The sequence below is a fragment of the Agrilus planipennis genome, unplaced genomic scaffold (genome assembly GCF_000699045.2).
Source record: "Agrilus planipennis isolate EAB-ADULT unplaced genomic scaffold, Apla_2.0 scaffold48, whole genome shotgun sequence".
Taxonomy (NCBI): Eukaryota; Metazoa; Arthropoda; class Insecta; order Coleoptera; family Buprestidae; genus Agrilus; species Agrilus planipennis.
Window position 1 is genome coordinate 828,805 of NW_020438937.1, and position 22,365 is coordinate 851,169.

General features: G+C 33.1%; 2 protein-coding genes across 2 annotated transcripts in view; one reads left to right on the plus strand and one right to left on the minus strand.

Moving 5' to 3' along the window:
* LOC108732504 (calcium uniporter protein, mitochondrial) overlaps window positions 1-22,365 on the plus strand; it is a 135,837-nt gene that overhangs the window by 16,053 nt on the left and 97,419 nt on the right. The gene's annotated exons all lie outside the window — the stretch shown is intronic.
* The window catches only part of LOC108732531 (protein javelin), an 82,525-nt gene that overhangs the window by 5,420 nt on the left and 54,740 nt on the right, over window positions 1-22,365 (minus strand). The window contains exons 2-3 of the mRNA XM_018463399.1: window positions 8,440-8,614; window positions 7,881-8,122 (exon numbers count right to left, since the gene is read on the minus strand). Coding sequence (XP_018318901.1) covers window positions 7,881-8,122; window positions 8,440-8,614 — 417 coding nt within the window. The remainder of the gene's footprint in view (window positions 1-7,880; window positions 8,123-8,439; window positions 8,615-22,365) is intronic.

Genomic DNA, 22,365 nt, shown 5'->3' on the forward strand with positions numbered 1-22,365 from the left:
CTAGACGAAAATGTTTAGCAATTTCTTAAAACAAAAATGTATATAAATTAACAATAGAAAACAAAGCAAAAGTTTTATAGGTGTGTAGAGCGTTAAGTTAATTCACTTGTTATTATTTTTGGCTAAATATGCTTTTAAATAAAGCATATTCTTAAATTTTAACGAGGCAGTTTAAATAATTTTGTAAATGCTACTGTACACTTTTGTCTAGCTCTCGTTCGATGATCGGTGAAGAAATGAGCTACGCAGACAAATATGATTGAATTTGGAATTATGCTACGGCGCATCTTAATAAAGGGAAGGGGCACATCTCCAACTTCTTGAAACGAACAGTACATACATTTATCTAGCTTACTTACAATCGGTTATTTCTATAACTTTAGATTTACCTCACTGTTTAGATTTCTCGTTCGCGCACTATATTTGCATCAGCTGTCTTTTATCGACTTTATGCCATCAAATATTTATTTCTTTACAATGTTATGGAATATTCCCGACTACATCCGAAAACTTCCAGTTAAATTCGTTTTGTCATCTATATCGCGTTCGCTATAGGTATAATTTATTACCGTTGGCTGACATCTTTCTGACTCATCAAAGGCGCTACCTGTATCGATCGCCTGCGGCGTTCGTTTATGAGTGAAAACTTTTTTTGAAGTGAAAATGATCCCATTTTCTATTTTTCATTTGTTTTGAAACCCACCGTGTGCGTGTCCGACACCTTCGTGATCATTGTTAGTTATAACTTAAAATCTGTCACAATACATGCTATAATACCTAGATAATTGTGGTCGGATTACAGTAAAAGTTTACATTGTGGTTAAAATTCAAAGTTTCAACATAATTCAATATAATTACCATAATATCTACGTATCATACTGTACTGATAAGCATGCTATTTTACTGGTCCCGTAAATCTTGGTAGCTCCCATGTAAACGGCAACAGAATGAAACTTAAATTACTATGCTCGTTAGAGCAACTTTATATCGGCTGCGTCGATAATGCATTGCCTGCGATAAGGGCGAAGCAGACCAAGAATTGAAGGGTGAAACAATAGAGATCAATACTTAATTAGCGGTGCATATATAATGTACGTACAAAGGCATATTCGACGTTTGTATTTTGATGTATAAAATGTTAATGAACTTTTACGAATCATTATAGCAGGAGATTAAAGTTTAACTTAGGGTAAAGTCGGTAAATAAGTCCTATATTAAAAAAAAATACAACGTGTAATTATACAACACGCTACTGAAGTGAAACTTCTTCAAATACACAAACATACCGGGATAGGGGTTAAGGAATTGGTTTAATGGTATTATTTGTACACAATGTAGTATATTATTTTGATCTATCTCGTAGGGTTCAGCCAGCGTTTGCAATGTAAGCGCAAAAAACTGTGTTTATTTACATCACATTAGAAAACCTCTAAAATTATCAGTGTTTCTCTACTATATTATGCATGTATTATACATATAAACCTTCCTCTTGAATTACTCTACCTATTAAAAAAAACGTATTAAAATCCGTTGGGTAGTTTTAAAGATCTAAGCATAAATAGGGACAGACAGCGGGGGAAATGCGNCAGAACATTACGTCACACTACTACATTAAAAAAAATAGAAATACGACATAAATCATTAAGAAGCTTCTAGCTAGGGCTTATCTCAAATGTGGCGTGTTTCCGTTGGGGCGGATGATACTCTTAGTACATGTAATTGAATTTAAATAGTTCCCACAATCCTGTCTATTCCACTTGTTTCAGGTTAATGCTTTTTGAGTTTTAATTTCCGGGTTTCTATGAAAAAAATGCATCATCGGTTTTCATTTCTATGGGAAATATGTGAACAATCTCCAGATTTTCAGTAAACCTAAAATAAGCTAGTTTCTTAACCGAATCGGTACCTAGAGAGCCATTTTACTTTTCATTGCAATGAGATTCGTATACATACAGTCGTTTTCACTCGTATGAAACGGTTAATGGAGAGGCCATAAGAGATTGTGTTGATTATAGTCACCTTTTATTCCCCCTACGCATATTTATTTCCTCCCCAGGTATTTAATGCTACCCCATCACCAGGAAGTGAAATTTTCTTTGATGTAAATAATTTAGGGTCGACGGACGATTGTGCGCGAATATGCGTTATTTGCACACGGGTACGTGGGGTCAATTGTATGCTTATTTGGTATGGAAATGGATATTTTTAAATGAATTGATCTCCTAAATTCTTGGGATTCCTCTTAGTCTATGAGGGAACATTTACCATAACCTAACCTTGGTTCATATTGCTACTGTCATTAGAAATATGTAATTCATAGTCTCCTACCTGCACCAAATTTCTTTTGGTTAAACTATATATTAATAAATGGATTAATTTCAAAGAAATGCAATTCATTAGACGCAGGAAGTAATAATTACATGATCGAGCGAAACTGACGCATTACTTTTTAAGGGTTAATTGGACCATTGGAGTAAATTGACAGCGGCGTGCAAATGATTTGCGCTTTTAATTAAGCAACAGCTCTCGATTTTGATAAAATAATGGATACCTTTACATTATTATATAAAAACGTCTCTTAATTTGTATTAAGCATAGCATTTTGGGTTATGTGAAGTTGAACGCTTGCGATTTATTTTAAATTTGATATTTTTTTGGTTATGTTAATAATATTCAGGCGAATGAGCCAGAATTTTCAACGGATGAGCCTTGGAATCTCTGACTTCGTCCTTTTCCTTCTTTAATCCAAAAACTCTTGCCCTTTTCATAGGGTTTCCGGATTTTGACAAGATCCTTGGAGCTGGATTTTTTAAACTAGCTCTTATTTACTATGAAATTCGTGTAAACATTTTCCATTTTTCATTTCGGTAAAAATTCTCTATGTAGACGTTTAACAACAACAGAGTATAATTTATCTATTGTCCCTTTTCGCACCATATCGTATCGTCCTGAACTGTTTCCTTTCCAACATTTTTAACTTTCCCATTAGTGCCCGTAAATTTTCTGCTGAGCGGTATACAAAAGCCGTCATAAAAGGGATTTAAAACTTCACGTCACCCCATTTATCCTCCGACAGGGATGTTTTAATTTTGCTCTGTGGTGTTTGTTTTTTATTAGCTCTCTGCATTTATGACCACTTCAGTTCTCTTTTGAGCTAAAGTGATGTACGAACTGCATAATTTTAATTAATTCATAGTTTTAGTGGATGAAAACGCGGTTATTATATCTTATTAAATTAAACGAAATAGTTTGAAGACATCGACTCGCGCGTTTTCGTCGGTGTCTTGCAAAATATGTTGCTGAGTGCAATTGTGATAATTTCCTTAATTCATTGTATTAAAATATCCCATAATTTTGAAGATTAATAGGGACAACGGGTTTTTTCACAAAATAAGTGCCATTTTTCTGTAATATTTACAAAACTCTAATCGAATTATGTTAGGCTTCTTGGCTTAAAAACTGAAAACTTTAGCTATAAGGGTGGGAATATAATTTTTTTCGGGTATTTTTGGGTAGGTACATAACAATAAAAAAGCATAGTGTGTACTATATAATTGCATGGATGGATGGATTCGATAATGGAAACCCCATATTAATTATGCTAGACCGTCGTATACCGTGAACAAACTAATCCTTCGCTTATTGAAACAAATGTCCTTTTGCCTTAAAATAGATATTACTGTAAATCCCTAATAGTGTTGGTACTTTCATAGTTGTGTTAGATGGAGATATGTTTTATTCGTGTATTTATTAGATAAGTGCATAAATATGCATGTAGTTCGCTGTTAGCGATTATGTTACCTGCGTTTTTCCAACGCAGAACCGTTGAGACACATTTATTACTTATGGAGAATGTGAACAGTTGGTGTTACTGTATTTCTTATTTTGCAAGCAGGGAAACAAAATTTTGGTAATAAATGCTACACTGAAGAAATTTCTTTTGTACGTAAAATAGTTTTTTTTAAATAANTGAGGGCTCATCGTTAGGCTCTCTCTCTCTCTGTGGATGTATTTGGCATATGTAGATATGTTACAACCGCAGAAATTACCTTACCATGTGTATATTATGTTTGGAGCTTAACGAACCGCTAAACGTGAAAGCAACTTGTTGACATTGAACGCTCGAATAATCTTGGGGTTATTCGCTGCAAATAACTGACGTTGCTGCAGATTCGAATATAATATGAAGCATCCGATGAGAAGCCCGAGCTTTGGGTATTGAAGTATTCGCAGAGTAATAATTTTACCTGTATATGTAAACAAATGCAGCCCGAAAAGCTCTACGATAAACATTTGCATTTGTAGAGTTAGGTATTAGAGAGCGACGTGTATGTCAAAAACTCCACATCGTGTGCCGGCAGACGGTACCGGTTCACGAAGCAGACGAAGCTTTAATTAAAAGTTTCAGCGATGATCTCATCGTGTTTTTGCATTGTTTATAGTTCCGTTTACGCAATGTAATGGTAAAAAGTGTCGATTAATGTAATGTACCTACAGGGTGATATGAACACTGCTTCTAAAATTGGGAAAAATGCGAATTGCTGTTTGCTGCACAAATTAATGAATCTTATTGATCCTTTTATTGGTAATAGGTGTCGAAGTAACGTGGTGCATCGTATTTATCAAGTATTTCTACGTATTTATCGGGGAGCAGGGGAAAATGAGGTTATTGGGATTACTTAATGAAAATTGATAATGTCTCAAGATGAAGCAGCTTTTAACGCGACGCGCTGATGAGATCCAAAAAGATCGAAATCGCGGTGCGCGTCTGGCAGTTTCGACAGAATATTTTATTCGATTATGGTAACGTGTCTATCACGTTGAGGTTAGCTACGCCGGGATTCGTTTCAGCAAGTGGATATCCATATATTTAAAAGGACCTTGTTGCAGTATACTACACTGAAGAAATTTCTTTTGTACGTAAAATAGTTTTTTTTTTTAAATAAAAAATACAGTTATTTTTAAAAAGAACTACACATAAAACAACTTCTTTTGGCGTTACGTTTTTTTGATACAATTTGATTGAAAAGAGGGTGATTATCAGAAAGAGGAAGAAATAAACCGTACAAATTGGTTCTTGGCTCATCCACTTTATAAAGGGAAAACGCACCATCTGCTTTATTCTAGAAAAAATACTGGCTAGAATACTAACGAGGAGATGTCGGATTATTATCAGGATTCAGAAATATTGGAGGATTCCTTTTGTTCGGAATATCTAAATTTAAGAGAAGATACGGAAAAATAAATTGAAAAGAAACGAATGCTGAGGAAATTATTTGATTTGATCCGGATTTTCACAGAACTTCTTGAAGCAATCAGAATTTTTTAATATTTTTTTATATTTCCATGTCATACGATTATATTACCTATTTAAATTTATTCATGTTTTCCTTATCATTTATTACCAGCGAGTAGTACAATAATTAATTATGTAAAAATAATGTCTTTTAAAAATACAATTCGGAACACAATTGCAAGCAGAATTTGCTAAAATTTATGTTTTATATTTTAGTAAACAAACAAATTTACTTAGTTAGTTTCATTTCTCTTTCGAGAACTTTTTATAATTTAACTTGAAGTTGTTTATAGTAAGTAATAAATCGTATTCATCTGTGTATTTTCCAGGAATTACTCAATAGGAAATTACGGAGAATTTCAAGGGGTTTGTTATCAGATTTTCAAAACTATTATTCTTTTTATTTTACTGTAGGGTATAGTCAAAAATATTTCCGAAAAGGTGCGCAAATGCACTCTCTTCTGTTTTTGAAGTTACTGAAATAGAGATATTGAAATAATAACTATAATAAAAGTTTTCTAAAATTTTACAACCCCTTGGCGAACCGAGCGGTTTCGTAAAAGCAAACCGGAAAGGTTAATGTGTATACATCAATATTGCTGTCGAAAGCCGACTACAAGACAAAAAGAAACTTACGGGAAGTTTCCGGAAATATTTAGGAACATTCCATAGTAATATAAATGAGTGACAAACATCCGCCAGGATGATACAAATAGGGCGTACACGAAAGAGAATAAACAGTTGTATAAATTTAAAAAGTTATGCAATTAACTAATTGTTTAACAAACAACTGATTACGTGGTTTGGTGTGGTTGAACTTGTGAAATTAGTTTTTGATCAACACTATCCACATCCTTAACTGGTTGTGAACAGTAATCTAATCTAGGTCTTCCTCTACTTCTCCTTACCAGAAAAGAAAAACTACCCCTGAAATCGATTCATTGGAAAACTTAACTAAACGCCGTATTCCAATTATTTAATCGTAAATGAAAGTTTCATTCGATTTGCTGTGAAAGATATATAAATATACAATGATTCAATTATTTTCTCTTTGTCTATTAAATTACATAGTAGGGAGAGAGTTGCATCGCAATTTAAAAATGAAAAGTGCTTTTTCAAATCCACTCGTAGACTGTTATTACTGTTGAAGCTTGTACTTTACGTGTTAAAGATTAAAATTGAACAAGGACGTACGTGAGGTAGTACAATATGGTGATGTAACGGGTACTTTAGTACTTTTTTGAATTTTAGAGGTGAGAAATGGGTAATGTTTTAGTTGACCTTTGACATTATTCTTAATTCGTATCATTACTCTTTTATATTGCAACATTAATTACAAAAGGCTTGTTTTGTCTTTACATAACTTATTTGTTAATTTGGTGTGTTGCTGAATGTTATATTACGTGTTGTTAGTGTCTTATTACTTTTTATATAAGTCCTCCAAAATAAGCGGAAATTGTTTATTGCCTGAAAGTAATTGTAAATATCAGTGAAATATTAGAATTTTGGAAAGTTTTGTTTTTAATCTCATGTAAGATAAGTTTTTATTAGGTTGTTATGAAATTATCTTAATAGGAATAGACAAATCAAACTATAAATTAATTGCAATAAATTATATCTAAAGAATATAAATATATGTAGAAGGCGACGGTAGTTATACTATCTTTTGAAATTTAGCGTCTCATTTGTTATCATTTAATTGTATGTAAGGGAAGAAGAAGTAGAGAAAGAGCGAATATAAAGATAGGAGACGAAAAATTAGAAGAAGTGGCTGATTTTAGGTATTTAGGAAGTCAGATAAGTTCAGGACGGATGGGGTAGTAGGGATATAATGCAGAGGATAGCACACGGTCGTGTAGCCTTTAATAAAAAGAAGTCACTTTTATGCTCGCGAACGATTAATTTAGAAGTTCGAAACAGATTGTAAAAGGCGTATGTTTGGAGCGCGGCGCTGTACGGATGCGAAACATGGATGGTAGGCGCGGCGGAAAAGAAAAAGTTAGAAGCGTTCGAAATATGATGTTACAGGTGAATGATGAGGATACCGTGGACGGAGAGGGTTAGAAATGAAGAGGTAGAGTAGGAGAAACGAGGACTCTATGGAAGTCAATTAGAAATAGGCTTGATAGGCTTCTTAAGCATGAAGGTTTAGTCAGAGACATATTAGAGGCAGAAGCAGGAGTTAGGAGGAGTAGAGGTAGATTAGATTACTGTTCGCAAATAGTTAAGGATATGGGTTGTTCTAGTATTAAGTAAATGCGAAAATTAGCTAAATTAGGACTGACGACCTTATGATGAAGTATGAAATCAGTGACTTTTATTAGACTTTGAAGTCGCTCATTTATGCTATTTATTACCCCCTGTATATTCGACTATAATAAAACAAAGTCACTTAAAAAATACATCGTCTATAATGAAATAAAATCTACTTCAAAGTAAATAGTCCGCAGCAATGACACTATTTGTTCCAAAATTTTCCATTTCAGTGGGATACGGCTATGATAAAGTAAAATACTCTTTCTAAAGTAACGTAATGGATATATTTTCTCAAATGTCTTATTTATTTTGAACCTTCTTTACTTACTTATCATTGCCCGGACGTCCAGTTGTTCTATCTATTAAACGTGCCCGTGGTATAAGCTGGGACCTTCGTGGGCGTCCGGGATCAGTACTCGGTAAGCTTTTTAAGTTTCCGTATAAATCATCAGAATCTTCTCGGGAAACCGCGAGACTCTGACATCGTCGAAGTGGAAAGCTCTGATCGTTACTGATGTCTACTCCACTTAATCCGGAATGTTTATTTAACGAGACGTCTTCCAAGCTACTCTAAATTGAGAAATGGATGCTTTTAATATTTATAGACATCTAATCACACAAACACTATTACAGTTTGAGAATTATGAATAAAAAAGTATTCGCAACTATTTTCATTTAAAAAAGAAAATTAAGCAAGATGTAGTGCAAGATTTACCTGTACAACAAAATCGTCCTATATAAATATACACACGTGCATATTCATTGGAATTACCAATAAATGCATATTGGATGTTTAGTGTTTTGTGTACATTTTCTTTGTTAACCAGAAATTTTCAAAAATAAAGTTCGTAAATATCGTTAAGCAAAAGCGTAATCTTTCAGCTTACCTGTATGTGCTTTTTCTTGGATGTTTCGCGTGTTTTTCGTCTTTCTTTTTGCGTGACAGCAGCCGGCCTATCTGCAGTTTGTATGACAGCTGGGAGGCGGTGCCTGGAGCTTTTGGAAGGACCGTTTATGTTGACGCTCAGGCTAATATTATTTATGCATGAATTCCAGTTAGCTCTGCAAAGAAATTAGTATTATAAAACTAAAGCATTGTATATGTTGAGCACTCCACAATATAAAGATATCTTATACAGAAAGGTCACCCCTTTTTTTGCAGGCGGTCATAAATCAATATTGGGTGTGTTTCGAAATATAATCCAGCATATTAGCCAGTGCTGATGACGTCATTAATCGACGCCNGAAATGCTTGTTTTATTATCAAACGTTACACGAACAAACGCAGCGGTGCGCTGGTAAATGATTAATTGCTGTTTTGGATGATAGGATCCGTTCGATTCGAGTACTGGCCGCAGATGGTGAAATAAAACTTAAATGACAATTGAACTCTAAACAATCAAATAAATTAATACATCAAATATTCAAAAAGTTACTAGTTAAAAATTAGAGACAGAAAAAGGCGTTAGGAGGGATAGACCTACATTAGATTATGTTCGCAAATAGTTAAGGATGTGGGCTGTTCTAGTTTTAGGGAAATGCGAAGCTTAGCTCAGGATAGGAAAGAGTGGAGGTGCGTGTCCGACCAGTCTTAGGACTAACGACTTTATGATGATGATGATGAAAATAAAAGTAAACAAAAATACTGGTATGCAAAGGAAGAAAAAGAGCGAATATAAAGATAGGAGAGGAAAAATTTGCTGATTTTTAGGTATCTAGGAAGTCAGGACGGAAGGAGTAGTAGGGATATAAAGTATAGGATAGCGCAGGGTCGAGTCGCCTTCAATAAAAAGAAGCCACTTATATGCTGGCGAACGATTAATTTAGAAATTCGGAAAAGATTGTTAAAGGTGTATGTTTGGAGCGCGGCGATGTATGGGTGCGAAACATGGACAGTGGGCGCGGCGGAAATGAAAAGATTAGAAGCGGCGGAAATGAAAAGATTAGAAGCATTCGAAATGTGGTGTTACAGGCGAATGATGAGGATACCGTGGATAGAGAAGGTTAGAAATGAAGAGGTATTAGAAAGAGTAAGAGAGCAGAGGACTCTATGGAAGTCAATAAGAAATAGACGAGGTAGGACTACTAAAATGTGCAGCGTATACAGTTTTTGTATTAATTAATCATGAAAAGTTTGGAATGAGATTTAATTGTTGGTGTTATGAAAATACGGTAATAATAAATGCATATATCTTTAACTATTAACATGAAAATATGTCGCATTTGACTGATGCCAGGTACATAAGGGTGTTCTGGATTAATGATGAATATGACTTGGAATTAACGAGGGTTAAAATCTTATTTACTGTTTAAAGATGTGGTTACTTATCCGAGTATATTTTTTTATTATTTGCAAGAACCTGGTATTTTGCGGAACATTTTGCAGTATTTTGATGACAGAAGTTTCTCTTGTTCTGTTATCATGGAGTAATTTTGGTATGTATATGTACATCGAGGTAGGTCGCTTCGCTTACGCCATTTTCTTCCTTTTGGGGTTATCTGTTGATATATGTATATTATTCCTCTTAACTGCTACGAGGATAGCGGCATGTGCTTCCTTGTATTAAACTACGTAAAATAGCATAAGATTTGCCGCTCTGCAACTGTCAGGGTGAGGCACACACTTATTTAATTATCTATATTTTTTTATGGTTTGTTCAAGAAGGAAGGAAAATGATAGCAAACATAAATTTATTTTGTTTACTGTATGTGTTATAATCATATATGAAGTATCCATTTCCATGAATGGAGAAAGTATACAGTAGGTATTTTTTTATTGAAATGTTTTGTAAGGATTTTTTCAGTATTATTTTCTTTGTTTATTTATTGGGACACAAAAAAACCCTTTATCCTTTTTCTGAAAATTCTTATACGAAGTAATAATAATATTTCATGTCACCAAAATGTCATGTTTTGTCTAATTCTATACTGTGTAGGAAAAATTTCATTCATATCGGCTTATAAAAAGTACAAATTTGTAAAATTTTGATTTTTAATACACCCTGCATGTGCATTGGTATTTCAAATAAATTATTTTTTTTTTTCATATTTTCTTTTTTATAAGAAAATGAGTTGCGGCATTACAAATGCTCGCATTGTATAAACTTTCTTTTCTGTTTCGAAATGCACCAATGAACGATCTATTTAACTAACTCCCCATATGCGAGTTTACCGGTTCCTGATTAAATTATTCGTATCTGTGTATGCTCTCATCCGGCAGACGCTTTCTCTCCGCTTGTTGGCTTATTGGTGCGCGGTAATTATTATTTTTCTTTCGCCTGCAGTTTAGGTACAATACACACACACAGAGTAATTATTTCCGAGCTCATTGTCCAAAGAACACTTTTCAGATACAATTCAATGGTTTAAACGCTCATGTGCGTGCATATGTAGAGTATATCTGCATGCGTCAATTGAAATTCTATTAGTTCATTGCAACATGAACGTAGACTGTAATTGTAGTGTGCTAGGTACTCATTTAAAGAAACTGTTAAATTATTAACTGTTTTACGATAATTTCATGATCTTGTCGGCGATGTGGTTAAGGTACAATTTATTTGATGTAAAATGCATACCTTTGATATCAATGTTTTATCAAGCATCATCCCTGTAGAAAAACTTATATAATTTTCAATTTATAATGTAGAAACATTTTTTTTCTAAAATAAATTTCAAACTATTTTAGAGAGATCGATTATTGATAGACTCAGTGTTATGAAGATGAACAATTTATCAAGAAAAGCACTGTCTTTTATCAACTATTTATCATTGGATACTATAGTCACTTATTTGTAGGGATAAATGATAATAATTCTGATTATTATAGAAAACTTATTGTTTGTCAATTGATTTGAGGCTAGAAGTAATCGGCTCTCGGGAACATGAAAAGTGCCGCTGGTATCGATCGCTGCTTGCGGCATTTTTAATAATTAAACGTTTAGCCTGAAATATTGGTGTAATGCTATCCAATTTTGGAATGTTGAAAATGTTAACCGTAATAATAATATGAAATGCATAGTCATTAACTATATAAGTTAAAAATACTTACAAAAATTACCGATTTTATACAATACTGTATATACAATCCTGAAGATATGGTAATATAAACGAACAATTCGTGATATAATTTCGGAAAATATGCTGAGGGTAGTTGTGTGGAATGCTGCCAGTTTAATTTGGCACTACCGAATGAACATCAGACATTTCGAAAAGTCCGCGTAAAACTGACAGGTCGTGTTCGTTTTCCGACTGTTTCAGGCGTTACAATCTCGTTAACTTTGCGAAGAGCAGCCGGTTGTTATTTGTTTTGTAACGATGAGAATGAGAGCGAAATGCATGCACCGATGCAACGACGATGGCTTCCCTTAAACAGTAATTCATGTAAAACGAAATGCTTGTTTTATTATCAAACGTTACACGAACAAACGCAGCGGTGCGCTGGTAAATGATTAATTGCTGTTTTGGATGATAGGATCCGTTCGATTCGAGTACTGGCCGCAGATGGTGAAATAAAACTTAAATGACAATTGAACTCTAAACAATCAAATAAATTAATACATCAAATATTCAAAAAGTTACTAGTTAAAAATTAGAGACAGAAAAAGGCGTTAGGAGGGATAGACCTACATTAGATTATGTTCGCAAATAGTTAAGGATGTGGGCTGTTCTAGTTTTAGGGAAATGCGAAGCTTAGCTCAGGATAGGAAAGAGTGGAGGTGCGTGTCCGACCAGTCTTAGGACTAACGACTTTATGATGATGATGATGAAAATAAAAGTAAACAAAAATACTGGTATGCAAAGGAAGAAAAAGAGCGAATATAAAGATAGGAGAGGAAAAATTTGCTGATTTTTAGGTATCTAGGAAGTCAGGACGGAAGGAGTAGTAGGGATATAAAGTATAGGATAGCGCAGGGTCGAGTCGCCTTCAATAAAAAGAAGCCACTTATATGCTGGCGAACGATTAATTTAGAAATTCGGAAAAGATTGTTAAAGGTGTATGTTTGGAGCGCGGCGATGTATGGGTGCGAAACATGGACAGTGGGCGCGGCGGAAATGAAAAGATTAGAAGCGGCGGAAATGAAAAGATTAGAAGCATTCGAAATGTGGTGTTACAGGCGAATGATGAGGATACCGTGGATAGAGAAGGTTAGAAATGAAGAGGTATTAGAAAGAGTAAGAGAGCAGAGGACTCTATGGAAGTCAATAAGAAATAGACGAGGTAGGACTACTAAAATGTGCAGCGTATACAGTTTTTGTATTAATTAATCATGAAAAGTTTGGAATGAGATTTAATTGTTGGTGTTATGAAAATACGGTAATAATAAATGCATATATCTTTAACTATTAACATGAAAATATGTCGCATTTGACTGATGCCAGGTACATAAGGGTGTTCTGGATTAATGATGAATATGACTTGGAATTAACGAGGGTTAAAATCTTATTTACTGTTTAAAGATGTGGTTACTTATCCGAGTATATTTTTTTATTATTTGCAAGAACCTGGTATTTTGCGGAACATTTTGCAGTATTTTGATGACAGAAGTTTCTCTTGTTCTGTTATCATGGAGTAATTTTGGTATGTATATGTACATCGAGGTAGGTCGCTTCGCTTACGCCATTTTCTTCCTTTTGGGGTTATCTGTTGATATATGTATATTATTCCTCTTAACTGCTACGAGGATAGCGGCATGTGCTTCCTTGTATTAAACTACGTAAAATAGCATAAGATTTGCCGCTCTGCAACTGTCAGGGTGAGGCACACACTTATTTAATTATCTATATTTTTTTATGGTTTGTTCAAGAAGGAAGGAAAATGATAGCAAACATAAATTTATTTTGTTTACTGTATGTGTTATAATCATATATGAAGTATCCATTTCCATGAATGGAGAAAGTATACAGTAGGTATTTTTTTATTGAAATGTTTTGTAAGGATTTTTTCAGTATTATTTTCTTTGTTTATTTATTGGGACACAAAAAAACCCTTTATCCTTTTTCTGAAAATTCTTATACGAAGTAATAATAATATTTATATATATGTCACCAAAATGTCATGTTTTGTCTAATTCTATACTGTGTAGTCATCATCACAAAATCATCCAGCTTCACCCCTTCCTACCCTGAGTTCAATCATCAGATTCCTTCAGAAGAGTTACTTCCTGATTTGACTGACATATGTGTAGCTACCCATTTTTCCATCTACGTATTTCATGTTTAAATATTGCTTCAAATAGGATTCAATTGAAATTTCAACCTTCTTCGTTAAGGTGAATGTAAAATGTTGCAAATAAGGGGCATATTCAGTTAATGAGTTTCGACTGGAAACATATTTGTTATTTTTGAAATCGTACACTTTTGATGCGGTGAGAGTAAATGCAACGGATGTTGCGCGCGCATCGTACGACGGAAGTGTGTCACAACATGCAACTGCTAACGGCAATTGTTAGCATTAATCGAAGACATTATTATTACCTATGTATATACGAAAATATGTAAATAGAACTATTTTATTATGTTAGTATTTTATATTGTATTTCCTGTTCGTAAAACACAACCTCGAAAAAGTGCTTACTTATTTAAATTACTTTTCAAATACACAAATTATTATCTTTCTTCCGGGTAAGTCGAAAAATATAAACAACAGTATGTATCTAATACGAAAATAAATTGAAAATGAAATAAAAACAAAAGCAAGAAGAGATTTATTGATTGTTACTAAATGTTACCCTCTGCAAAATTGTCAGGATTAGGTATAACTTTAATTTACGCTTTACGAAATGTAATCAAACATAAACTAGAAATAGAAGCTTCAGTAAATTTACTGGAAAAGGAGATCTTTGGGTTAAATCCTATTTAATTAGGTATTAATCTTGACGGATAAAAGCACTTAGAACAGGATGGGGGCGATAGAGCTCTTCCTGTTCTTCATTATTTATTAACAACAAACTTCAAAATAAAAATGTCTAATAAGTATTAACAAGATTTACTTTATTGTTACGATATAATCACTTGTTTGTGGCCTTGCAAATTTATAAATCAACTGGGATTTTCGTTCGATTTAGCTGCTTGTCATAAGTTTAAATTAAGTATTTTTTTTGTTTTAATAAAAAATTCCTTCGATTATTGCATTTTTTTTGTTTCAGGTTAGTAAGAATTGATCAGTTAAGGAATGTTTAGTTTAAAAGGTAGGTAAGTATAGATTAAAGGGAAACTGTAACTGCTTTTGTATAATCTGATAATATACATACATGTTACATAATATGTAGGTAAATACTGTGGACGATATTTTTCGTAGATATCATTCTCTGGTAAATTGCTAATAAATAGTGAACCCGACGCATTCACCATATCTTAGACATGGATTAAATACTTAATATTTATAGTATTATTTATTAATATACAGTTTAATTGAAATTCTATCATAGAAGTGTTTCATAGTATGATTGATTACCTCACATTAACACCAAAAGTTGTTTGAAAGTTTGAAGTTTAAAATTGTAAGGCCTGGTAATTTATTTGTGAAAAATCTTGGTAGGTAGGTACCTAATATACTTAAAAATTTACAGTAGATATTGTCGTATTTATATTAGGAATGTTAATGTGGAAAAATTCCATTTTGAGTGATTTCCACCTGTAGTACCTGTTTTAAATTGTGGTGTCGTCGGTGTGTTTCACCGAAGCATGCGAACCACATAAACGGAACGAGGTGAAAGTTTCACAGTTCACAGATCGCATGTTTCATAAAAAGCGAGAAAATTCTCTAAATACCCACCGTAAGTAAAAATATTACAATATTAAAACTGCGGTTGCTTCCAGAATTTACTAAATAGTTATTCTTGTTGAAGGTGGTATTAAAATACACGTTCAGTTGTAAGAAAGAAAGAAGGCTAATAATTTAGAAAACAAAGTTCAAATGAAAATCCTAATCCTAATCAGTTATCATCATAAGGTCGTCAGTCCTAAGACTGGTTAGACACGTATCTCCACTCTCCTATCCTGAGCTAATTATCGCATTTACCTAAAACTAGAACAACCCACATCCGTAATTATTTACGAACGGTAACCTAATCTAGGTCTACTTCTACCCCTCCTAACTCCTGCTTCTGCCTCTAATATGTCTTTGACTAGACCTTTATGCCTGAGAAGTTGTCCTACTAACCTATCTTGCCCATTTCATGTTGACTTCCATAGAGTCTTCTTTTCTTCTATTCTTTTTAATATCCCTTCAATTTTAACCTTCTGTATCCATTGTATCCTCATCATTCGCCTGTAACATCACATTTGGAACGCTTCTAACCTTTTCTTGTCCGCCGCTCCCACTGTCCATGTTTCGCACCCGTACAGCGCCGCACTCCAAACATACACCTTAAAAAACTTTTTTCGAATTTATAAATTAACCGTTCGCGATCATAGAAGTGATTCCTTTTTATTGAAGGCGACGCGACCCTGCGCTATCCTCTGCTTTATATCCCTACTACTCCTTCCTTCCTGGCTTATCTCAGGATCAGTTACTTCTTCTAATTTTTCGTCTCCTATCTTTATATTCCTATAATCCTAATCAGTATCAAACTTAAAAGGCGATGAAAATTGATTGTTTTGTTTTCCATCTTGCGATTAGATCCGTGTTATTTGTCAGGAAGTTTCCCCTTTCAATTTGATTTAAATGAGGGCTCATCGTCAGGCTCTCTCTCTCTGTGGATGTATTTGGCATATGTAGATATGTTACAACCGCAGAAATTACCTTACCATGTGTATATTATGTTTGGAGCTTAACGAACCGCTAAACGTGAAAGCAACTTGTTGACATTGAACGCTCGAATAATCTTGGGGTTATTCGCTGCAAATAACTGACGTTGCTGCAGATTCGAATATAATATGAAGCATCCGATGAGAAGCCCGAGCTTTGGGTATTGAAGTATTCGCAGAGTAATAATTTTACCTGTATATGTAAACAAATGCAGCCCGAAAAGCTCTACGATAAACATTTGCATTTGTAGAGTTAGGTATTAGAGAGCGACGTGTATGTCAAAAACTCCACATCGTGTGCCGGCAGACGGTACCGGTTCACGAAGCAGACGAAGCTTTAATTAAAAGTTTCAGCGATGATCTCATCGTGTTTTTGCATTGTTTATAGTTCCGTTTACGCAATGTAATGGTAAAAAGTGTCGATTAATGTAATGTACCTACAGGGTGATATGAACACTGCTTCTAAAATTGGGAAAAATGCGAATTGCTGTTTGCTGCACAAATTAATGAATCTTATTGATCCTTTTATTGGTAATAGGTGTCGAAGTAATGTGGTGCATCGTATTTATTAGGTATTTCTCCGTATTTATCGGGGAGCAGGGGAAAATGAGGTTATTGGGATTACCTAATGAAAATTGATAATGTCTCAAGATGAAGCAGCTTTTAACGCGACGCGCTGATGAGATCCAAAAAGATCGAAATCGCGGTGCGCGTCTGGCAGTTTCGACAGAATATTTTATTCGATTATGGTAACGTGTCTATCACGTTGAGGTTAGCTACGCCGGGATTCGTTTCAGCAAGTAGATATCCATATATTTTAAAGGACCTTGTTGGAGCATACGTAATCCTAAAATGTAGCATCATATTACAGATGGCGTTTACCGTGCCATTTGTGGTATTTTCCAGCTTTTAATAATATGGAACCTTTGACAAATTGTTTACAAGGTGAAATTACTTAAATTGACCGATTTTAACAATTGAAACATTGTTAATGTAATATCCAAGTATAGACAGTGTATCGCCATCTAGCGGGTATTTGCTGCTACTGAAGTATTTCATGTGTTAAACAAGACCCTACTAGGGTATCAACTTATTTTAGAAGTTTCATCGGTTTGGTCGGTTAAGATCGAAATCATGATCCGCGTCTGGGGGTTTTGAAAAATTTCTTATCAAAAACTTTTAATGTGTTCGTCTAATAGGTGTATGCCACAACCGTTTTAATATAAAAAATTACAAGTACGTAAAAAGAACATCTTGCGTTTGTTGAAATTTTGTAAAAATTAGTTCAGTGCTAATTAATAGAGGTTGTTGATTACGTATACTGTTATAGTATTATTTAACTTAACAAATTTCTCGATAAATCTCCAAAACAGATGAGCGAAACATCGGAATTATGTTGAGAAGTATAAGTTCTGAATTAATTACTATAAACTAAAATTAATTAGGGAGAAAAATGGAAACTATTCAATCAATTTGGATTGATTCTTTCCAATTAAATGTTTGTCTTCCGAAGGATGGCGCCAGTCTGTACGCCGAAACTATTGTCACTATTAGATGCCTTTGCCAAGCCATCCATTGTGTCGTTATTTATCAGTCAATGAATAAGAGTTATAGTGCTCTAGGTTTTAAGAGTAAGTAAAAAGGGCTGTTTATGTATTGATGAAGCATTTGGCAGTGAGTTATCGATTCTTTATTGTTATTGGTGAGAAAGATTTGTTCTTCTTTTAAAATGAATATGTCGTATATCTATAGGTACACCAGACAACAACGTAGTGTATTGTATATTGTAAAAATGTACATGTATGAAAATTGGTTTTTATACCATTTACGTAATAAACCGAGTGTCTTGCCGTCAGAAGAATTTACATATTTAATTACGTATTCTCCTTGAAAGGTGCAAAGTTTTCGGACCAATAACGATTTTAACTGAGAAGGTCTCAATAATAACCAAGTTATTTATACAAATTTTGTTTAAGATTTTTCGTAGCAAGATGAATGACAATGATGCCTTTATATAGCCTCAATCTTCATAGCACACATAATTTTTAGTGTCATGGGGAATATTAATATACGTTTTATTCTTGTGACAAATTATGTTTCAATATATATTTAAAAAAGTCTGATTGTAGATTTTCACTAAATGTTGTTGGTTCTTTCATGAAAATTCGCAAAAAAAATGTTTTGTACTTTTACGTACTCATTATTTAGCATGAACCACTAGCTAACAGAAGAAAAAAGGATTTACTTATTAAGTAATATAAATATTATTTTAAAAATTATTTATTTAAAAGTATTATTTTATCTTATTCGGCTGTCTTACCTATAGTCTTTGCAAGCTGAATATTGAGATGTAGAGATTTATTTTACATATATTCGAATTTGGTGTCTATTTTTCATTTTTATTACGACAAAATAAAAATTCATAGCTAATCCATAAGACATATAAATAAACGATAGAGGAAGTAAGATTTTGTAAAATCTTTTTATTATGTTAATAATCTATTTAATGCACGAACAGATTAATACATTGGACACTTGGTTTGTGCGAAGGTCAGTGCCTACATCGATGTATCACTAATTGTTTCTCAACAATCCCCGCGTGTATTTGCAATAAAACAGTAATTACCATATAATGCCTTGAGTGCAGTAATTGGTTAGTAACTACATAAATATACGTATATATATAAATATGTCTGTAAATATTAATATTCTGCCTACTGATTTTTCCACATTTGATGCAAGACACGTAAAGAAACGTGTGCCATTGGTACACTTATTTATGGTTGTTCGAAAAAGGTCAAGTGAAAAAACACCATAATTAACTGCATTCGTCCTAAAAAGTTGTCTAATTAAAAATGAACATGCCACACCATCTCAGTAAAAGCACGATTTGCTACGAACTGCAGCCTATTCTCATAATTAGTGACTATTGGTAATGATTCTGATCGTTAGAAAGTAATACATGGAAACTTTGAAATAATAGAATACCGTTTTATTTTAATACTTTGTTCCGTTCATTTTGCAATGTAGGTAGATATCTATCTGTGCACAGATGTATGTACAGAGAGACAGACAGACGAGCAACTGGTACATTTTTTTAAACGGGTTTGTATATCATATTTGAGTTTATATTCTTGTACATATATATCAAATCAAGAATGGTTATGATAGTAGGTATACTACTAAGCTATAGGAATATTATTTCCCTATGAAATTTTCGTGGTTTAGTGGTAGGAATGCTCACCTACCTCACGAGTAGCTTGGGCTCAATTCTGACCAATGCTCTTTTTGTCAATTGACATGTTTATTTATCCGATACATACATAATTATGTATTTATTCGAACAATCGTTTCGATTAGCCAACTACTATTTTCATACTGTCGAATTTTCCATTTCATATTGCAATTTTATTCAACAATCAACATTTGAAAACTAATGATTAAGTATAATAATTACTCAGTAATTTTTTTTGCATCTACAGTTTTCTTTAACAAAACAATTGGTTAAGTACACAAACAAGTTTTGCACCGAAAACGTAATTTGAAAGTGAAGATGTGCACAACAAAACAATTTTTTGTTCTCTATTATTACTGATTTTGTTGACTAAAGTATAATTGAATGAGTACTACCTATCCATATTTTTTTTGGTTAATAAAAACTTTACATAATCAAGTTATTTGTAATTTGGTGGGTGCTTCCCACTAAAATAATGAGTTTTCTTCATTATCAATTCATAAATATTCACGAGCAATCTGAGTTAATGCACTCCATAGCTTTTTGTCGTGGATTGCGCAAGTTAATGAAGCAATTAACGGAAAACTTATTTCAATATGCATTAGGTGTCCTTTGAAAAGTGTAATTAATTTCTTCTTAATGTAACTCCACAATTTGTAAGCTGTTTTTCTTAAAAACCTAATCACTCTTTCGAAAACAATTTAAAAGAGATAATTAAAAAAAAAACGTTTGCTAGTTAGTATCTACATAGGTAATTTGGATTTTTTATGACAAGTTGACAAATTTTTACAAAATACCTTTATCTTGAAACTATATTATTTTTTTATAGGTACCTACTTATTACTAATTTTTACAATTTTGCAACCTTTTGGGCTCGGTGGGAGACCGGTTGGGGAAAACTTAAAGATAACATCTTATTATATACCTATTATTATTTTAGACGTTTTTTCAATCTACAGAAATGTCCTTCATTAATTTTTTTTAACCCCTATACCGTTGTTACAATTTCTGCAATTAAAAAGGAAATGTTATTATCATGATAAAAATAAAAACCACAAATTGTGATACTTATATACTTAAGTGTCCCATATTAACAAAAATAATAATATTGGTTCTGATGTATTGTGCATTTGTTTTTATTAAATTAACTAATTAAGGTACTTAGAATCTTACAATATGAAATTGTTTTACATTAATATTATTATTTTCTTTTTGTTTCATACACAGAGACATTTTTGAATGAATTGAGTTTCCTCTTTCAATATGAAGGACGAAAAAGGTTCAGTGATAATCTGCTCATCACAAAAATGAGTTACAATTTTAATTGCATAAAGAAAGATAAATTAATAAAATAAAAGTTTTCGGTATAGTTTCACTTATTTGCTTATATAACGTTTTAAATTAGAGAAAATTAATGTGGAAAGTTCTAAATCAGGAAAGCGAACTAAATTTATGCTATGACATGAAATTCGAATTAAATGTCAAACTTTAAATGTTTCATGTTGTTGTTAATATTTTCTCATTTTTCTTTTAAAAAACTTGTGTTTATTTATTTTTTCATTTATTTAAAGTAGATAACACATAAATAATACCATTTTATCCTACCTTATGAAGCGTTATGGGTTTATTGATCGACAAACTTTGCACCCACCCACTTCAAAACTACAAAAAAAGTACGCGAACTAATTGTGAAGCACTTCTTCATTCAAATACCGCGGCGCCTTGTAACCGGTAATAGAGAACAATAAAACAAAAACTAAGTGTTGAGAGCCGCACACATGAACATACAATGATAATATAATCATATAACAGGTGGGCAATAAACAATTTGTGTTTTCGCCGACACTACTTGATCGGTTGACCCCATCAAACTAACTAAACCGAGAAATTTTTACCTAAATAGAGAATAGTAGCAGCGTCCTTGTAACAATGGAGCGGTGTTAACACGAATGTGTACATGTTGTTCTGTCTTTATTTACAATATAGTTATTATACTTGCTTGTTATAACAATATGCCGGTGTACAGTCATGTGGGAAATTGAGGATACGGTAATTTATTTATTCAGTAGATGAATCAAAACCGAACGGGTTGAAAGTTTTTTATTTTTCAAAAACAATTGCCAACGTTTGGTTCAATAACTTAAGGGTGAACGTTGGTCTCAAACAGCAATTTTTTGTGCATAGATACGTATAATTTGATACGCATTAGAAACAGAAACAGGAATATAGGGTAGAGGATCGAGAAAGACAGATTAAATTACCTACTGTTCGTAAATAATTAGGGATTTTCCAGCGCGCGTGTCTGTAGGGTTTTGTATTGATTGTTTTTTGGAATTACCTCGTATTTCAATAACAATCTCATTTAATTTATTATTATACTAAAGGAGAGTTCAGCTTAGTGTACCCTCGAATAAGTTACGCTTCTTATAAAGCTGAACATACTTTTCAATAAAAAATGGGTAAATGATTATCCAATACCAAGTGTAGGTACTGTATATAGCACGTAACAGAAATAAATACCGATCTTGCAGGGAGTGATAAACCACTACAAAATATGAAAATTAAGTAAATGTTTGTATGTCCGAAAGTTCATCGCATTCGAGAAAAACGGGTAAAGGTCTAGATTATCCCCCCTTCGGGGGTGGGGGCATGGGGGATTGAAAGAGGAGGTCTTCCTGAGTAAACTACCATAAAAAGTGCGCGGCGGTCACACCCCCATAAAAAGTAATGGGGTTGCAAAGTTCTGTAATTTTCCAATTTTCATACACTATAAAGTCTAATAAAATTTAATAGATTACTTATTATTACTAATTATCCAACATTTATAATA